At 71.7% G+C, this 14,898-nt stretch overlaps 3 protein-coding genes across 3 annotated transcripts; 1 reads left to right on the top strand and 2 right to left on the bottom strand.

The window, feature by feature from the left end:
* Positions 1 to 10: 10 nt before the first annotated feature.
* C4H2orf81 (chromosome 4 C2orf81 homolog) lies at positions 11 to 2,482 on the bottom strand. The gene is made up of 4 exons (XM_075752896.1): positions 2,431 to 2,482; positions 1,693 to 1,926; positions 1,396 to 1,608; positions 11 to 1,069 (listed from the first exon to the last, which is right to left on the bottom strand). The coding sequence occupies exons 1-4, from the start codon at positions 2,437 to 2,439 to the stop codon at positions 209 to 211; spliced, it is 1,317 nt and encodes a 438-aa protein (XP_075609011.1). The 5' UTR covers positions 2,440 to 2,482; the 3' UTR covers positions 11 to 208.
* A 15-nt stretch (positions 2,483 to 2,497) lies between these two features.
* WDR54 (WD repeat domain 54) lies at positions 2,498 to 8,255 on the top strand. The gene is made up of 10 exons (XM_075752898.1): positions 2,498 to 2,555; positions 2,785 to 3,010; positions 3,964 to 4,026; positions 4,253 to 4,319; positions 4,728 to 4,784; positions 5,080 to 5,207; positions 6,527 to 6,627; positions 6,819 to 6,981; positions 7,175 to 7,249; positions 7,340 to 8,255. The coding sequence occupies exons 1-10, from the start codon at positions 2,536 to 2,538 to the stop codon at positions 7,469 to 7,471; spliced, it is 1,032 nt and encodes a 343-aa protein (XP_075609013.1). The 5' UTR covers positions 2,498 to 2,535; the 3' UTR covers positions 7,472 to 8,255.
* Positions 8,256 to 8,685: 430 nt separating this feature from the next.
* LOC142601818 (rho-related BTB domain-containing protein 2-like) lies at positions 8,686 to 14,646 on the bottom strand. The gene is made up of 9 exons (XM_075752897.1): positions 14,344 to 14,646; positions 14,083 to 14,186; positions 12,203 to 12,388; positions 11,184 to 12,115; positions 10,676 to 10,794; positions 10,323 to 10,473; positions 10,019 to 10,107; positions 9,783 to 9,888; positions 8,686 to 9,683 (listed from the first exon to the last, which is right to left on the bottom strand). The coding sequence occupies exons 1-9, from the start codon at positions 14,533 to 14,535 to the stop codon at positions 9,514 to 9,516; spliced, it is 2,049 nt and encodes a 682-aa protein (XP_075609012.1). The 5' UTR covers positions 14,536 to 14,646; the 3' UTR covers positions 8,686 to 9,513.
* Between the last annotated feature and the right edge of the window lie 252 nt (positions 14,647 to 14,898).

Consider the following 14,898-nt stretch of genomic DNA (forward strand, 5'->3'; position numbering starts at 1 on the left):
AGGGGGTGTGACAGCCGCAGGGACGGTGTTCTGCAGGGGACGAGAGCCGAGCGACAGAAACCTCTATTTTATTTCTGTTTTCTGTAGCAGAGTTTGCAAAGGGCACCGAGCTCCCGGCCTTGCCGAGCAGCCAGCAGAGCCCGCGCTGCCCCGTGGTGCCGCAGCGCTGTCCTGCCCTGCGCCGGGCCCGGGCTCTCGCCGGCTGCCTTTACCGCTCGCCATCGTCCGTGACCTGCCTGGCCGCGATGGCCGGGAAGGGCACGGCGGGGCGGATGGGCCTCAGGTCCCGTTTGGCCTCCCCGGTCTCGTCCTCCTCCTCCCCGTGCGCAGGGACGCGCGGCCCGTGCCTCACGCTGCCGCCCCACCTGACGCTCACGCCGGGGGCCAGCCGAACGGAGGCCAGCAAGGAGCCGAGCTGCCGGGGCGGGGGGCTGGGGGGCTGCGGGGACCCCGGGGGGGGCGGCTGGGGCTGTGCCCCCCCCACGGCCCCCGGCCCCCGGGGCTGCCGCGAGCTGCCCGACTCGGGACCCCGGCTGCGCCCGCGGGCACCCTGGGGACACGCTGGCACCTCGGCCTCCGCGCCCGGGTCCAGCACCTCCACCCGCGGCCGGACCCAGCGCTCGGGGCGGCTGCCGGGGCCCAGCCTGGGGACCCCCGGGGCGGTGCTGGACCCCTCTCGCCTCACCCCGGTGCTGTGCGGGGGCCCCCCCGGCCGGGCCGTTCCCAGGCTGCTGCAGGAGGGGGGAGGCCGCGGTGCCCTGCGGCCGGTCCCCGCCGTGCCGCTCCCCTCCACGGCCCCGCGGGACGGCCCCGGGGGCGGGCAGGGAGCCGGGGGCACCGGCAGCGGGGGCCGGGCGCGGGGAGGTTTTCCCCGGGGGGGCCGGGGAGAGACGGCCGCGGCATCCGGCGGCAGCTGCGGGCGGGACAGCCCCGGTGCGGGCGGGCCGGGGCCGGGGCCGGTGGCGGGGACCCGGCCGGGACACGGGGGCTGCGCAGGGGGAGCTCCGGGCTCGGCCGCCGCGGGGGGGTCCTGCCTGCCGTGCCGCCACGGGGTCCGCGCACCGGAGACCTGCCCGGGAGGGGGCAAAGCGGGACCCGGCGGGTGTCCGAGCGCTCGGCACCGCGGGGCGGGGAACCGTCCCGGCAACCGCCCGCCCCTCCCGGGGCAGCCCCGGGGAACAAGCCAGAGCTCCCGGTGTCCCGTACCTCCGCCCCCCCCCCCCCCACCTCGGTACGGACCCCCCCCCCGGCTCCTTCGGGGAGGCCGCGCCCTGCAGGGACCAACAGCCCCCCCCCGCCGGGACCGGGGGCTCGGGGTGTCCCACGGCCCGGGGCAGCCCGGGCTCAGCCCTTCCCCACTCGGGGCCGCGGGGCGGGGGTCGGGGTCCGTCTCACCTCTCCCTGGTCCGGGGACGGGGACGGGCGGAGGCGCCCGACGGGGACGGAGCCCTGCGCCCAGGAGTCCCCGGCGCGGGGTTCGGGCTCCTCGTCCTCCCGCCACGCACCGTCTCCCTCGGGGTCCGTCTCCCCCTCGTCCCGCACCGGGAACCGCCACCGGGCGATCTGCAGGAGCGCGACCCGCGCCTGCCCCACGGCGAAGGGCACACGCTGCGGGGCAGAGCCAGGGCTGAGCCCCACGGGCCCCGTCCCCACGCCGCGGAACGGGGGCTGCGAGGGCCCGGGCACACTCACCCGCCGAGCCGCGCCGGCCCTGCGGCACTCCTCCGTGACCCGGGACATGAGCTCTGCCAGGATGTCCCCGGCCTCCGCGTCCCCCCGCCCCGCCGCCCGCAGGTAGAGCCACTCCGCCTCGGGCAGGCGCCCGGGGACCACGTCGGGTCGGGCGGCGGCGGCGGCGGCGGTGGGCGGCCGGGACTTGTCCCCGCGGCTCTTGGAGGCGGCCGCCCGCTCCCGGGGGGGGATTTTCTGCACGGAGACACGGCGGACGCGGCGGGGTCCCGGCTCCGCACGGGACCGGGGGGCAGGAGGGGCCGGGAGGGGACAGGAGGGGCCCGGGGAGGGGGGGGCGGGAGGAGCCTGCACACGCCAGCACACCCCAGTACACCCCAGTACACCCCAGTACAGCCCAGCACAGCCCAATACACCCTAATACACCCCAATACACCCCAGCACACCCCAATACAACCCATTACACCCCAATACACCCCAGTACGCCCAATACACCCCAACACACCCCAGTACGCTCTAGCAAACCCCAGTACACCCCAATGCAACCCATTACACCCCAGCACACCCCAACACACCCCAATACACCGCAGCACACCCCAATGCACCCCAGTATGCCCCAGCACACCCCAACACACCCCAATACACCCCAGCACACCCCAGCACACCCAGCAGATCCCAACGCACCCCCCAGCACGCCCCGGCCCCCCTCGGGGTCCCCCCCGCCCCCCCGTACCCCCCTACCTCGGCCATGCCGCCACGAGGCGGGAGGCGTCCCGTCTCCACGGCAACGCTGGCCCCGCCCCCGGCGCGCCGCTCTTTGCGTCATCACGCCGCGCCGCCGTCTCCATGGCTGCGGCGGACACCGAGTGAGCGGGGAGGGAGCGGCGGGTCCCGGGGACGGCGGGGGGTCCCGGGAGGGCGACCCGGGGGGGGGCAGCCCGCGGGCGGGGGGATCCAGGGGCGGGGAGGGCCCGGCGGGGGTACGGGGAGGGCGCCGGGGCCGGGGCGGCCTTGGGCCGCTGCTGGGGGGTGCGCGGCCGGTGTCCCTGGAGCTGCCCCGGTGTCCCTGGAGCTGCCCCGGCCCCGTCCCCGCAGGATGTACCGCAAGGAGAAGAGCATCCAGCTGAAGAGCAGCAGCGCGGCGCTGTACAACAACCTCAGCGTGCTGCGCCCCCCCGGCAGGCAGCTCCTCTGCTTCAGCGCCGTGCACGGCCCCAGCGTCACCGTGCTCAGCGCCGCCGCCGACGGGCTGGGCTTCTCCCACCGCCAGCTGCAGGCCAAGGAGGGCGGCATGGCCGTCAGCACCTGCGTCCTCACGCAGGTAGAGGCCGTGGGCCGCCAGGGCGCCCGTCACCCCTTCCTGGGCCGCGGGGTGCTCCACGCTGGGGGGTGCGCTGGGGGAGAGCGAGCTGGCTGGGTGGTTAGCCGCTGCCTTCTCGGTGCCAGCCTTCCAGCAGGGCCGTCACCGGGAGGGCCGTGACACGCGGCGGCTGTTCAGACGGCTCCGCTCCCCCAGCAGCCTAACGGGAAGCAGGTCACGGGCCTGGGCCGCGAGCAGTGCCCGGCTGCCTCCAAAGCGGAGCCAGAGCAACCGCGTCAACCGAGAAACAGCTTCCAGCGTGACTGTGGAGGAGGTGGCGGGGAGGGACGGCCGCACGGAGTGCGGGTGCTGGGCGGAGGGAGCGTGGTGCTGCCAGCCGGCTCACCAGGGCCGGTGGGAGCGGGATGGGGTAGCACAGTGTGACATCAGGGCAGTTTGCCATGACATCGTCTCTTGGTCTTTGCTTTTGTTTTCTGTGCCCCCATGAGGATGATGTTCGCCTCGGTAGGGTGCCTTGGCCTTAGCAGGGGTCTGGGCTTTAATGCCAGCCCGCTCTAACCTGGGTGGATGGGACCCATTGGCCACAAGCCCAAACGGGCCGTTCGCCGAGGGCGGGGAGGAGACGGCAGAACCATGGAATGGGGAGGAAGGGCCTTCCCAGCTGAGTGCACGTGGCTGTAGAACTGCTGGGACAGAGCAGGAGCCCGCAGTGTCCTGATTATGGGGAGGGGGAGAGGGAAGGAGCCTCCTAAAAAGCTTTGTGATACCTTGGGAGAGGTCCCCGAGGACGGTAGGGACCCACCTCCTGTAACTGTGACAGGAGCCAGAAACACGCACGCCTCTGTGGGCGACGACGGACTGTCCCTCCCCTGGAAGGTGGGGAGGGCTTTAGCCCCGTCTTCCCCCTGTCTCCCCCCCTCCCTGGACTCCTGCCGAGCCCCTTTTCCTTCCAGGCTTCTTGGTGCGTCCTGCCGTCGCGGGTCCTGCTGGTGCTGACGTCTCAGAAAGGGATCCAGGTGAGGTGATTTCCCATGGAGAGTGAGAAGCCAAGTCACGGTGCCGGGAGGGTGAGCTCACTGTGAGGTCAGCTGGGCTCCTGGGGGCACAGGGGATCCTTCTGGAGGTCCTGCTGTGAGCCCGGCAAGTTGTCACTCTCTTGGAGACCTTCTGGGGCAGCGGTTGAGCCTGAAGCCATAAGAGAAACTTCCCCCCCCTCTTAGGCCCGTTGCTTTCTCTCTCCAGATGTACGAGTCCGATGGCTCCATCATGGTTTACTGGCACGCGCTGGATGTCACAGAGCATCCTCCAGGTAAATCCCGCGGTGGGAGCGCAGCGAGGAGCCCCCCAGCCCTTCTGCCCGCTCCCCTTTCCCAGATGTGTGTGATTCCCATGGTGCAGCCCGGTTCCTCCTGGCCTGCCCGCCCAGCAGCCTTGCTCCCTGACCCCATTGGGATCCAGCCAGCACAGTCCAGTTCTACACAGCAGCTTAGCAGAAGGGCCTGGAAGAGGTCACAGTGTCACCCTCACTCCTCGATCCTGGCGTGACGGGGGTCTGGGGGGGGCTGCAGAGGGGCTCGGAAGGCACCCAGCCTGGCAACTACAGGACTAGCCCTAAATCAAAACTGAAATGGGCACCCTGGTGCCTCACGCCACCGTGCTGGTCTCCTGGTTCCTGGGAGCTGCTGCGGGTCATAACCAGCTCTTGGTTTCCTTCCAGCACAAGCAGTGTTTGCTCGAGGGATCGCTGCAGCCGGTGGACGCTTCGTCTGCGTGGGTGAGCCAAGCCCGGGAGTTTGGGGCAGGACGAGAAGGGAGGGTGAGCTGGGGGAACATCGCCGGGGCCCAGGGACGGCGTCACCGCGTGGGGTCAGCCGGTGGGGCTGGGTTCACGTTGCGGCCCTCGCAGGAGCCGCTCTGTGCGGGGCTGCCGGCGGCATCTGTAGGGAGCAGCCCCCGGGGCAGTGGGTCTCAGGGGGTGCAGGGAGCCCGGCCGCAGGCACGGTGAGAGCTGGGGGCTCGGGACGGAGCGGGATGAGCCCCCGCTGATGCCTCCTCCATCCCGCCCACAGGGACGTCCTCCGGGCTGGTGCTGGTGTTTGACATCCCCCCGAAAGGCACGAACATCACGGTGAGCGAGGTCCTGGAGCAGCACCGTGACGCCATCACCGACATTGCGGCGGAGCTGGGCCGGGCTCCGGTACGTGCCAGTCAGTGCTGTCGGCAGCCGCGTGGGCCAGAGGAGCCGGTGGGGTGCCTGGTGCTGGGGGGCGGTGGGGACTCCAGCTGTCCCCATGGCTGGCTGGGGTGCCGGCTCTGGGAGCTGAGGTTACCCAGGCCCTGGCCGTGGCTGAGCTGATCCAGGGTGCAGCCCCTCGCCCGGGGAGCCGGTGTTCTCCACGGCCAGCCCCATCCCCGCGGCCGGCGTCCCAGGCAGGCTGCGGTGTGGCAGAGTGGGTGGTTCTGCCATCCCTCCCTTCACCAGGGACGTGGGGCTTGCGGCTGTCTCTGCACGAGGGGCATGTCCCCTCTCAGGTGGGATGGCCACTTCCTCAGCCCCCGCCCCAACGAGCCTGCGAGCCGTCCTGCTGTGGCGTACGGCGGCGTCTCGAGCTAAGGCAAACTGAAGCAAAACGCGGTTTAGAAGGCTGCGCTCATAACACCTGGGACGAGAAAGCCGAGGGCAGAGCCATGCCTGTGCGCCAGCCAGCTGACGGGATGAGCCTTTTCCCACGCCAGTGGAGGGACATCACCCACTTGAGCTGCCGGCCGTACCGCTGCCCTTCCCCAGGCAGATGAGAGAACTTCTCCGGATTACAGAACACGCTCTGGGGCCAGGACGGGGCCTCCTTCAACTCGGCTCACGCTGCTTGGCACCTCTGCGGACGCACTAATTGGCCTCTTCATTATTGGTGCCTCCTTCCCAACGAGGACACTTTCTTGTGCTTTCTCTAATTAGTTACATTTAACTTTCTCCGCATTTGGGACTCCCCTGAACAATTAATGGATTAGAACTGGTTCCCAATTAGCCTGGATGTGGAGCTTGTTTACGTGAGAGCTGTTCCGTCATCCCCCTGTGCCCGCGGTGCCTCCTCCAGCGTGGCTCCGGACTTTGCACCGTGGTTTCTCAAAGGCTTCCTCGCGAGCGAGAGACGGGGCCTGGCGTGTGAAATCCCAGGCGCCTGCGAGGTGCAGAGCGTCGAGACTCGGGCGCAGAGGGAGGGAACGCAGTAATTCTTCCTAGAAATTCATCCCATGCGTAATTAGCGTTGCCCAACACGAACGTGTTTGAACGGCCGTGCCCGGGTGATCCCAGCCAGGCCTCGCTCCTTCACAAAACCTGTCAGCAGTTTCTGTCAGCTGTTGAACTTTACGCTCGTTCTGCTGCAGGCTCCGGCTTTGCTGTGCAGAAACTTTAGCGGCGCTGGCAAGAACCTGGTGTGAGTCAGCTGCCGGCGGCGGAGCCAGCTGCCCTGCCAGCGGTGCCGGGGCGGAGGCTGACCTGCTTCTGCTTCGCAGGACGGGGCCGGTGACCTGGTGACCGCCGACGACGCTGGGACCCTCTGTGTCTGGAGCACGGGAGAGGAGTTCACCCTGCTCAGCAAAATCCCAGCCTTTGGGTAAGCGCGAGGGGCGGACGGAGCGACGCAGCGGGGTCCCATCAGTGGGCGATGTCGGACGTCTTCAGCCAGACCTTGTCGGTGTCTGGCGAGGGAGGAGAGGCTGGCAGGAGGGGGACGGTCGGCACCAGCCCCTGGCGTGCGGGTCTGCAGCCGGGAGGGGAGGAGGTGAAACGTGCCCCTGTGCCCAGCTGCGCCTGCTCCTCCGTGAAGCTGTGGAACGGCGTGGTGGCTGCTGGCTACGGGAACGGGCAGATTCGGCTGTACGAGGCGGCGACAGGCCTCCTGCGCGCCGAGGTCAATGCTCACGCTCGATGGATCTACGCCCTAGACCTGGCACCGCAGACGGGAAAGGTATGGCTGGCTGTGCCGGGACACCTCGGCCTGAGTGCGGCATCCCGCCCCGGCATCCTGCCGGCCTGGAGCGCAGCAGCCTGCGGCTGGCCAGGCAAGGGCTGCTCCCTGGCCCCGGCACACGGCACTGCCACCTCCCTGGCACCCCTCCGGCCTCCCGGTCCCCACGGCCTCTGTCCCATTCCCTTCACAGCTGCTGTCGGGCGCGGAGGACTCCTTTGTTCATGTCTGGAAGCTCAGCACGAACCCGGACACCGACGATGTCGAGGTGAGTCCGGGCAGCGACAGCCCTTGCTGGGGAGCCTGGCTGTGGATTACTCAACCTGTGCCGCCGTTCCGGCTCCTCTTCCCGCTGCAGATCGAGCACTGCCACGCCGAGTGCGTGACCGACACGCAGGTCTGCGGTGCCCGCTTCTGCGACCCCGAGGGAAACTCCTTCGCCGTGACTGGCTACGACCTGAGTGAGATCTTCCGTTACGCCCGGGCGTAGGCTGTGAGCTGCCGGAGAGCCGGGCTACCCTGGCACCGCGGTGCCTTGGCACCGAGGCACAATAAGCAAGGGGGGTTCTGCACAGACACCCCACTTCTGCTCCGTGGGGCCCAGGCAGTGGCACAGAAGGCAGAGCTGAGCCAGGACCCCCCCTTGTCCCCAGATCAAACCCGCCCTCGGTGTGTCCACACGCAGGGCATGCGGCTTGGAGCTGCTCTGGCTACATCGGAGCCCAGGGGGTCCCTGGGCCGGGTGCTCTCCTCCCACCTGCCCCCCGCCCAGCCCTTCCCGGAGGGATGGGGGCAGCGTGGCGGGGAGCGGAACCGGCTCCCCTGTTCTCTGCGTCTGGTTCAGACGGGAACGGGTCCAGGACAAACCTGTGTTACGCGCTGCTCCGGCCGGGAGAACCGCAGGAGCCGGTCCCACCCGGGGCGGCGGCGCCTCGTGGGTGCAGCACCCGTGGGGCCACCCTGCCCCGGGGCAGCACAGTTCCCCGGGCGGAGGAGAGGAGCCCCAGGAGCTGCGGGGGCAGGCGTGGGACCGGCATCCCCTGGGCCCCTGGCCAAACGTGCGGGGCTGCGGCTGTGCTCGGGGCTGGGAGGGCAGAGGCAGCTGGACCGCGCTCTGCCCGGACCCCCAGGGACCGTCCCGGGGGTCACTGCCGGCTCTGCCCGGACCCCTCCCGCGGCCGGGAGCTGACGTGGCCCCCGGGACCAGCTCGGCCTGCGGCTCCGCTCCCAGGGCCCTGCGGGGCCAGAGGTGCAGAGAGGGGCCCAGCCCCAGAGCCGGGACAGACCCTGGGGGGAGTGGGGAGCCCCAGCCTGGCCCCCCCTGCAGCCCCCAGCCGCTCCTGCTATGCTGGAGCGAGAGCTGCGGCCAGGGATCTGCCTCCCCCCCCACCCCCCCCCGTGCTGCCCAACCCCCAAGTTTTGGGGCACCCCCCCATGCTGAGTGCCCATCGTGTGTCCCCCCAACCCGCCCCCCCCGACCTGGGGCCCCTGCACCCCCCAGGGAGGGGGCAACCCCCCGTGCTCAACCCCCCGCTATGGGTCAGGACCCCACACTTCTGTTCCCCACCCCATCTGCCCTGTACCCCCCCCCCCAATAAAACCACATGAATGAACTGACCCCCCCACACCCCCCCCGTGTCGCCCCTTCCTGCGTGGGGGGTTAACGCAAGCACCGGGGTGGGGGGGGCACAGCACAGAGTCCGGGCTGGTTACAAAAGGCTTTATTAAAGGTTAAAACAGCCGATGCTGAGACGCGTGGGCAGCCCCGCTCACAGTGCTGGGGGGCCCTGGGGGCACGGGGGGGCCCGAGGGCTGGTGTGCTCATGGGGCGGGGGTAAAAAAAGTGTAAAAATGGTTGTGCAGTTCAACCCAGGGACCCCGGGATCCCCCAGGCTGGGGACGATGGCCCCCACCCCTGGGACAGGGCCCGTGGCCCCACAGGGGCATGTCCAAGGCACAGAGATGAGCTGGGGGGGTGGGGGTTGGGCTGCCCACCCCCCCCCCCCCGGGCAGTAGCAGCCCCCACAGCCACACAAGCACCCAGGGACACCCCGGGACCCCCGCGCCCACCCCACCCTCCCACCCTGCACTCCACTCACAGCTTGGCCCCCCACCTCCGTCGGCGGGGGGGGGATACAGCACCAGAGAGCCCTGCCCGGGGGAGCACCCGGCACGGGGCAGGGGGAGCCCCTGGGGAGGGGGAGGAGGCTGGCAGAGCCCCCCCACCCTGCCCGCCCCCAGCCCCACAATACTGCTCGGTCAGAGGTAGCACCAGCGTTGGCCGGGGCGGAGGGGGCCCTGCCAGCACGGCACGGCTTGGCACGGCTTGGCACGGCCGGCCCCGCTCCCGCGCCGGGGAAAGGCACGGCGGGACGGATGGGCCGCGACCCAGCGAGCGGCGGCGGGGGGGGGACAGCGCCTGTAAACAGCCGGGGCGGGGGGGTGTAAACGGGCAGCGGCCGGGGGGCACAGCAGCCCTCGGCGGGCAGAGGGACCGAGCGGGCGGCCGCCCACCCCGCCGTGCCCCCCGGCTCAGGAGACGTGGGGCGAGGGCCGCCAGAAGCACCACTTGCTGCGGGTGTGCTGCTTGCGCTGCAGCTGCTCCTCCCGCTCCCGCTCCTTCTTGGAGCGCAGGTACAGGTCCTCCTCCTTCAGGTACCAGACCGGCGGCCAGCGGTGCCGCTCGAAGTGCGCCTGGTTCTCTGCGGCAGGGGGAACGACACCGGCGTGTCAGAGCGCGGCACAGCCCCCCGCTTGCGCCCCGACACCATCCCTGCCCTCGCCCCCTCCCTGCGCCGTACCTGGGGACATGAACTTCATCTCCCGGGGGAAGCGGCGGCAGACGCTGTTGTAGTTGGTGCAGATGTAGTGCAGGCACCAGGCGGCCAGCTGCCGGGCGTTGTGGAACTGCGGGCAGAGACGGTGAGCCGGGCACGGCGGGGCGGGCAGCTGCCCACATCCCGCCACCGGCGGCCCCGCGGGGATTTGTGCGCCCCAGGCACAGGGCTCGCACCGCAGCCCCCCGCTCCCCCCGTACCTGCGTCATCTCCAGGTAGATGATCACCTGCTCGTCGATCTCCACCCGCTGCACGAAGGCTCGCAGCAGCTCATCCACGGCGTACTGCTCTGGGGGCGGGGGGGGCAGTCAGCACCGGGGACGTGCGCCCCGGCAGCCACGCCGCGCCCTGGGGCCACGCCGGGCCCGTCCGGCTCTTACATAAGAGCCCCGTTAATGACGCACTGGGGACGCATCGATCCCCGTCCCGGCGGCGCTGTAATCGTATTGGCAGGTGACGTCGATGGGGGCCGGGATGGGGGGGCCGGGGGCGCCCGGGCCTCACCTGTGAGCGCCTGCAGCCGAGGCAGGCAGAGGCGGTTGGTGAGGATGAGGAGCTCCATCGCGTCCAGGTCGGGCGTGGGGGTGAAGACGCCGGTGTAGAGGAAGTCGAGGACGGCACGCAGGCAGGCGCAGTTGGTGCCGGGCAGGGAGACCTGGGGGGGGGGGTGTGGGGTGTGTCTGGGGGGGCCTGGCATGCAGAGCCGCTGCCAGCACCGGGAAGGACGGACCCTGCCCCAGCACAGCCCCCTCTGCCCCGGTACAGCCCCTTGCTTTCTCTCCAGCAAGAGGACTCACACGTGGCAGAGCCAGCAGGGACACCCCTCCCGCCGTCCCCGTCCCCCCACGGGCCCTCACCTCGGCGGCGTAGCTCTCCCGGAAAGCCCCCCGGAACATGGCCATCATCCAGTCGCAGCCAGCGATGAGCAGGGGCTTGTGCGCCGGCACGGCCCCATCGTCCACGCGGAAAACCACGTCTGGGACGGCAAGGGGACAGTCTGAGCGCGGGGACAGTCACTCACCCCTCACCACCGCAGCCCCTGCACGGCTGGCCCAGGACACGAACCCCAGGCACCGCCTGCAGCCCCCCCCCCCCCCGGCTGACCCAGCCCGGGCAGCGTGGCACTGCCACATGAGTGCCGGGATGGCGCGGGGAAGGGACGAGAGCTCTGGGACCCCAGACCACAACAGCCTGGCCGGAGGGAGGGAGGGGGATCAGGGTGGCCGGGAGTGCGGGTCCATGCAGGGCACTGTGGGAGCCAGGACACCCGGCTGGAGGGGAAGGAGCTGGGTGATGTCCCCAGCCAGGGCAGCCCCCGCAGCCCACGGCCCTCCCTCTGCTCCCCCCGGCCAGGGACCCCCCTACCTGCGAAGACCCCCTTCCCCAGGCACTCCTTGATGCGGTTGGCACGGCGGACGTGGAAGGCCTTGGTGATCTCCTGGTTCATGAAGCTCTCCTTGTTGAGCACGTTGGCCACCATCATGCGCAGGTCGAAGACCTCCAGCAGCTCGGCGATGGTGGCCACCTGCATCAGGTCCCCGCGGGCCTGGTCCAGCCGCCCGGTGTAGAGGTACTCCAGCACGGCACGGAAGGGCTCCGCCTGCACCCGCCGGTCCATGCACACCACCGCCATCTGCTTCTCCCGCCCCGCCACCGGGTCGGCCACCAGCTCCCAGCGCATGCTGACGAAGCCGCGGCCCCAGGCCGACAGGTCACGGTCGCCGCCGTCGCCAAGTGCCGCACCGTCCCCCACCACCGGCCGCAGGGCGTCGTCGCTCTGCGAAGTCCGCAGCGGGGCGTGCGCCCCCTCGGCCAGGGCCCCCCGCTCCCCGTCCAGGCTCTTGGTGCGGGTGGCCGGCTCCTTGGCCCCCCCCCGCGGCCCCTCCAGGGTGAAGAGGTCATAGAACTTGGAGCAGGAGGTGGCCAGGTAGACGCGGTGGGCGAAGACCCGCTGGCCGCCCTGCAGCTGGAAGACGACGTCGGCGCAGAGCGGGGTACAGAAGAGAGCGGCAGGGCCCCAGCCGCGGCTGGCCGGTGGGTCGGGGACCTGGATGACGGGCGGTGGGGGCTTGGGGGGCAGGAAGGGGGCCTGCAGCAGCGGCCGCTGCATCTTCTTCAGGTGGGACTTCCAGAACTGGAGGTGCCGGCGGGAGATGAGGGCGGCCCGGATGGCGTTGTCGAAGACATCCTTGATGCCGAACTGGGCCACCACGCTGGTCTCGTAGTAGGGGACGCCCAGCTCCTTGGCCACCTCGTGGCCCCGCTCCGGGGGCAGGATGTCCGTGGGCTTGATGGGCCTGGGGAGGGACAGAGCGGGGCAGTGTGACCACGCACGGAGGGGCCCGGCCCCGGCACCCCCCGCCCGCCCGGCACGGCAGCCTCACTTGGCCAAGGGGCGGCGTGCCCGGTTGACGGCCTCCAGGTCGGCGTAGCGCAGGTCCAGCTGGCACCCCACCAGCACGATGGGTGTCCGGGGGCAGAAGTGCTTGATCTCAGGGTACCACATCGTCTTCACGTGGCGCAGGGAGTTGGGGTTCGCCAGCGAGAAGCAGAGCACGACCACGTCTGACCTGCGGCCGGCAGGAGGAGGAGGGTGAGGGCAGCCCTGCCCCGTCATGACCCACTGTCCCCCTGCGTCCCTGGGCCACCCTGGCACCCCCCTTGCTCGGGGAACAGCATCCCCTGGGGTCCCATCCCTGTCCAGGGACCCCCGGCGCTGGAGCCGGCTGCCCCTACCCGGGACCCCGTGCCTGCCCCGGCAGGGGTCCACCCCACGGCCCCCGGGAGGGCACCCGGCTCTGGGTCACTGCCGTCAGCCAAGAGCTGCCCCGGCTTGGGTCCAGCACAGGACCGGCGTGGCACGGCACAGGGCTTGTTCTGGCCCCAGAAACACCCCACAGAGCGCTGGGGCACAAGGGGGTGCAAGGAGGGGCCCACAGAGAGCGGGCAGAGCGGGTGCCAGCCCCCGGGACGGGACGGGCTGCAGGGACCAACCCCGTCCGGCCGCCCCAACCCCCTTCCCTGCGCCCGGCGCGGGGCTGTCACGCTGCCACTGTCATCCCAGCCCTGCGCCGGCACCGCCAGCGGCTCAGGGGAGCCTCCCCGGGCAAGGTGACAGGGGACGCGCCGGAGGTGCCAGCAGCGCCCAGGTCCCCGCAGCCCCCGGGGCCTTATAAGGCGGCCGTGAGCGGCCACGTGGCCCCAGACCTGGTTTGTTTTTAGTCTGCGCCTTGCCGAGACGTGACCAGGAGGCGCGTTTGGAGCCGGGCCCATGTCAGGAACCAAGATAGACGCCACCCGCCGCCTCCCGCGGGACCCCGGCCAGCACGGGAGCTGCCGCTCACCCGCGAGCGATGCCGGGCCGGGCCCCGGCACACACCACGGGTGGGACCCGGCCGCCCCGGCAGGGCGGGCAGCACCGAGCGCCTCGGGCACCCCAGGCTGGAGCGGCCCCCTGCATCCCCTGGCCAGGGGTACCCCCACCCCGCGGGGCGACCCTGTCCCCCAGCAGTGCGGAGGGGAGATTAGAGCCTGCCGAGCCGTGCTGGCGCGGTGTGGTGGGCGATAAGAGCCTGAACGTGCCAGCGGCCCCGGGGACCGGGGTGTTTACAGCCCAGGGAGCGCGGGGGGGCCGGTGACCGCTCAGCTACGGCCCGGGGGCAGCTCCTGCTGCCAGGCCAGCACCCCCGGGGGAAGGGCCCCAGCACCCCAGAGCCGCCCCCCTCCCCGAACAGGCAGCCCCGGCACGAGTGGTGCCGGTTGCCCCCGGGAAAGCCGCGAGCACCCGGGGCTTCCTGCCCGGGCCGGCGGGCTGTCGGGGCGCAGGGCCCTGCTGCTGCCCGAGCTGTGGGCTGCGGTGCCCTCGGGGGGCTGGGGGTACTCCCACACCCCCCCCCGAGGGTTTGGGGTGCCAGAGCTGCTCTCTGGGTGCTGGCAGGAGCCCAAGGAGCCCCTTCGGCTCCACGTCCCCCCGGGGCGGGCAGGTCTGGGGCAGGGACAAGGGGTCTGGGTGTCAGTGGGGGGGTCTGGGTGCCGGTGCGGGGATGCCGGTGGGGGGGTCTGGGTGTCAGTGCGGGGGTCTGGGTGCCGGTGCGGGGATGCCGGTGGGGGGGTCTGGGTGTCAGTGGGGGGGTCTGGGTGCCGGTGCGGGGATGCCGGTGGGGGGGGGTCTGGGTGCCGGTGGGGGGGGTCTGGGTGTCAGTGGGGGGGTCTGGGTGCCGGTGCGGGGTGGGGGTGCCGGTGGGGGGGACGCCCGCGATCCCACCTGCCGTAGGCGAAGCGCCGGTCCTTGTGGTGGTCCCCGAAGGTGTCCCAGAGGCGCAGGGAGACGCTGACCTCGTCCACCACATCCCGGGAGCGCTCCAGCACCTGCCCGGACAGGCACCGCCGCCGTCACGGCCCCGGCCCCGGCCCCCAGAGCCGCCGCCCCCCACCCCCCCGCCCCCGCGACCCCCGGGGGAGGCGGCTCCGCGCCCCCGCCCCCTCCCCGGTGCCCCCGGTGCCCCCGGTGCCCCCGGCCCCGCACCTCCTGGCAGACGCGGTACTGGTCGATGGCCCAGACGGTGGGGACGTGCGTGGCCAGCAGCTGGTACTGGCTGAGCGTGGCGTTGCAGGCGCGGGCGCAGATCAACCGCGTCTTCCCCACCGCGTTGTCGCCCACCACCACGCACTTGATGGTCTCGACGTTGGGACGCTCGTAGTCCACGTCCAGGTCCATCGGCACCGGAGGGACGCCGGGCACCGGGCAGCGGCCCCGCACGGAGCGGCCGCGCTCAGCGCCGCCCCCCGCCCATGCCCGCTCCGCCGCCGCCCGGGCCCGTTACCCCGCCCGCCCCGCCCCGCCGCCAATCCGCGCCCGCCCCGCCACCGCCCCGCCCCGCCCCTCCGGGCCCGCCCCGCCGCCGCCGCCAATCCGAGACGGCACCGCCCTTCTCGGCCCCGCCCCGTCTCTCTCTCCCCCCTCCCCCCTCCCTTCCCCCTCGCCGCCAATCCGCGCCCGCCCCGCTGCGGCCCCGCCCGCGCGCGGACAAAAGAACGCCGCCAGGGGGCGCCGCGCCCACGTGACTGCCCCCCCGCCAAC

The sequence above is a fragment of the Balearica regulorum genome, chromosome 4 (assembly GCF_011004875.1).
Source record: "Balearica regulorum gibbericeps isolate bBalReg1 chromosome 4, bBalReg1.pri, whole genome shotgun sequence".
NCBI classification, from domain to species: domain Eukaryota; kingdom Metazoa; phylum Chordata; class Aves; order Gruiformes; family Gruidae; genus Balearica; species Balearica regulorum.

Excerpts from the sequence above, each read along its gene's own strand:
- C4H2orf81 (XM_075752896.1), bottom strand. Across the intron at positions 1,609-1,692 it reads GGGCCGGCGCGGCTCGGCGG|CGTGTGCCCTTCGCCGTGGG; the intron begins GTGAGTGTGCCC and ends TCTGCCCCGCAG. Across the intron at positions 1,070-1,395 it reads CGTCCCCGGACCAGGGAGAG|GTCTCCGGTGCGCGGACCCC; the intron begins GTGAGACGGACC and ends CCTCCCGGGCAG.
- WDR54 (XM_075752898.1), top strand. The coding sequence starts at position 2,536 with ATGGCTGCGGCGGACACCGA. Across the intron at positions 3,011-3,963 it reads GCACCTGCGTCCTCACGCAG|GCTTCTTGGTGCGTCCTGCC; the intron begins GTAGAGGCCGTG and ends TTTTCCTTCCAG. Across the intron at positions 4,320-4,727 it reads TGTCACAGAGCATCCTCCAG|CACAAGCAGTGTTTGCTCGA; the intron begins GTAAATCCCGCG and ends GTTTCCTTCCAG.
- LOC142601818 (XM_075752897.1), bottom strand. The coding sequence starts at position 14,535 with ATGGACCTGGACGTGGACTACGAGCGTCCCAACGTCGAGACCATCAAG. Across the intron at positions 12,389-14,082 it reads CGGCGCTTCGCCTACGGCAG|GTCAGACGTGGTCGTGCTCT; the intron begins GTGGGATCGCGG and ends TGCCGGCCGCAG. Across the intron at positions 10,474-10,675 it reads GGGAGAGCTACGCCGCCGAG|GTCTCCCTGCCCGGCACCAA; the intron begins GTGAGGGCCCGT and ends CCCCCCCCCCAG.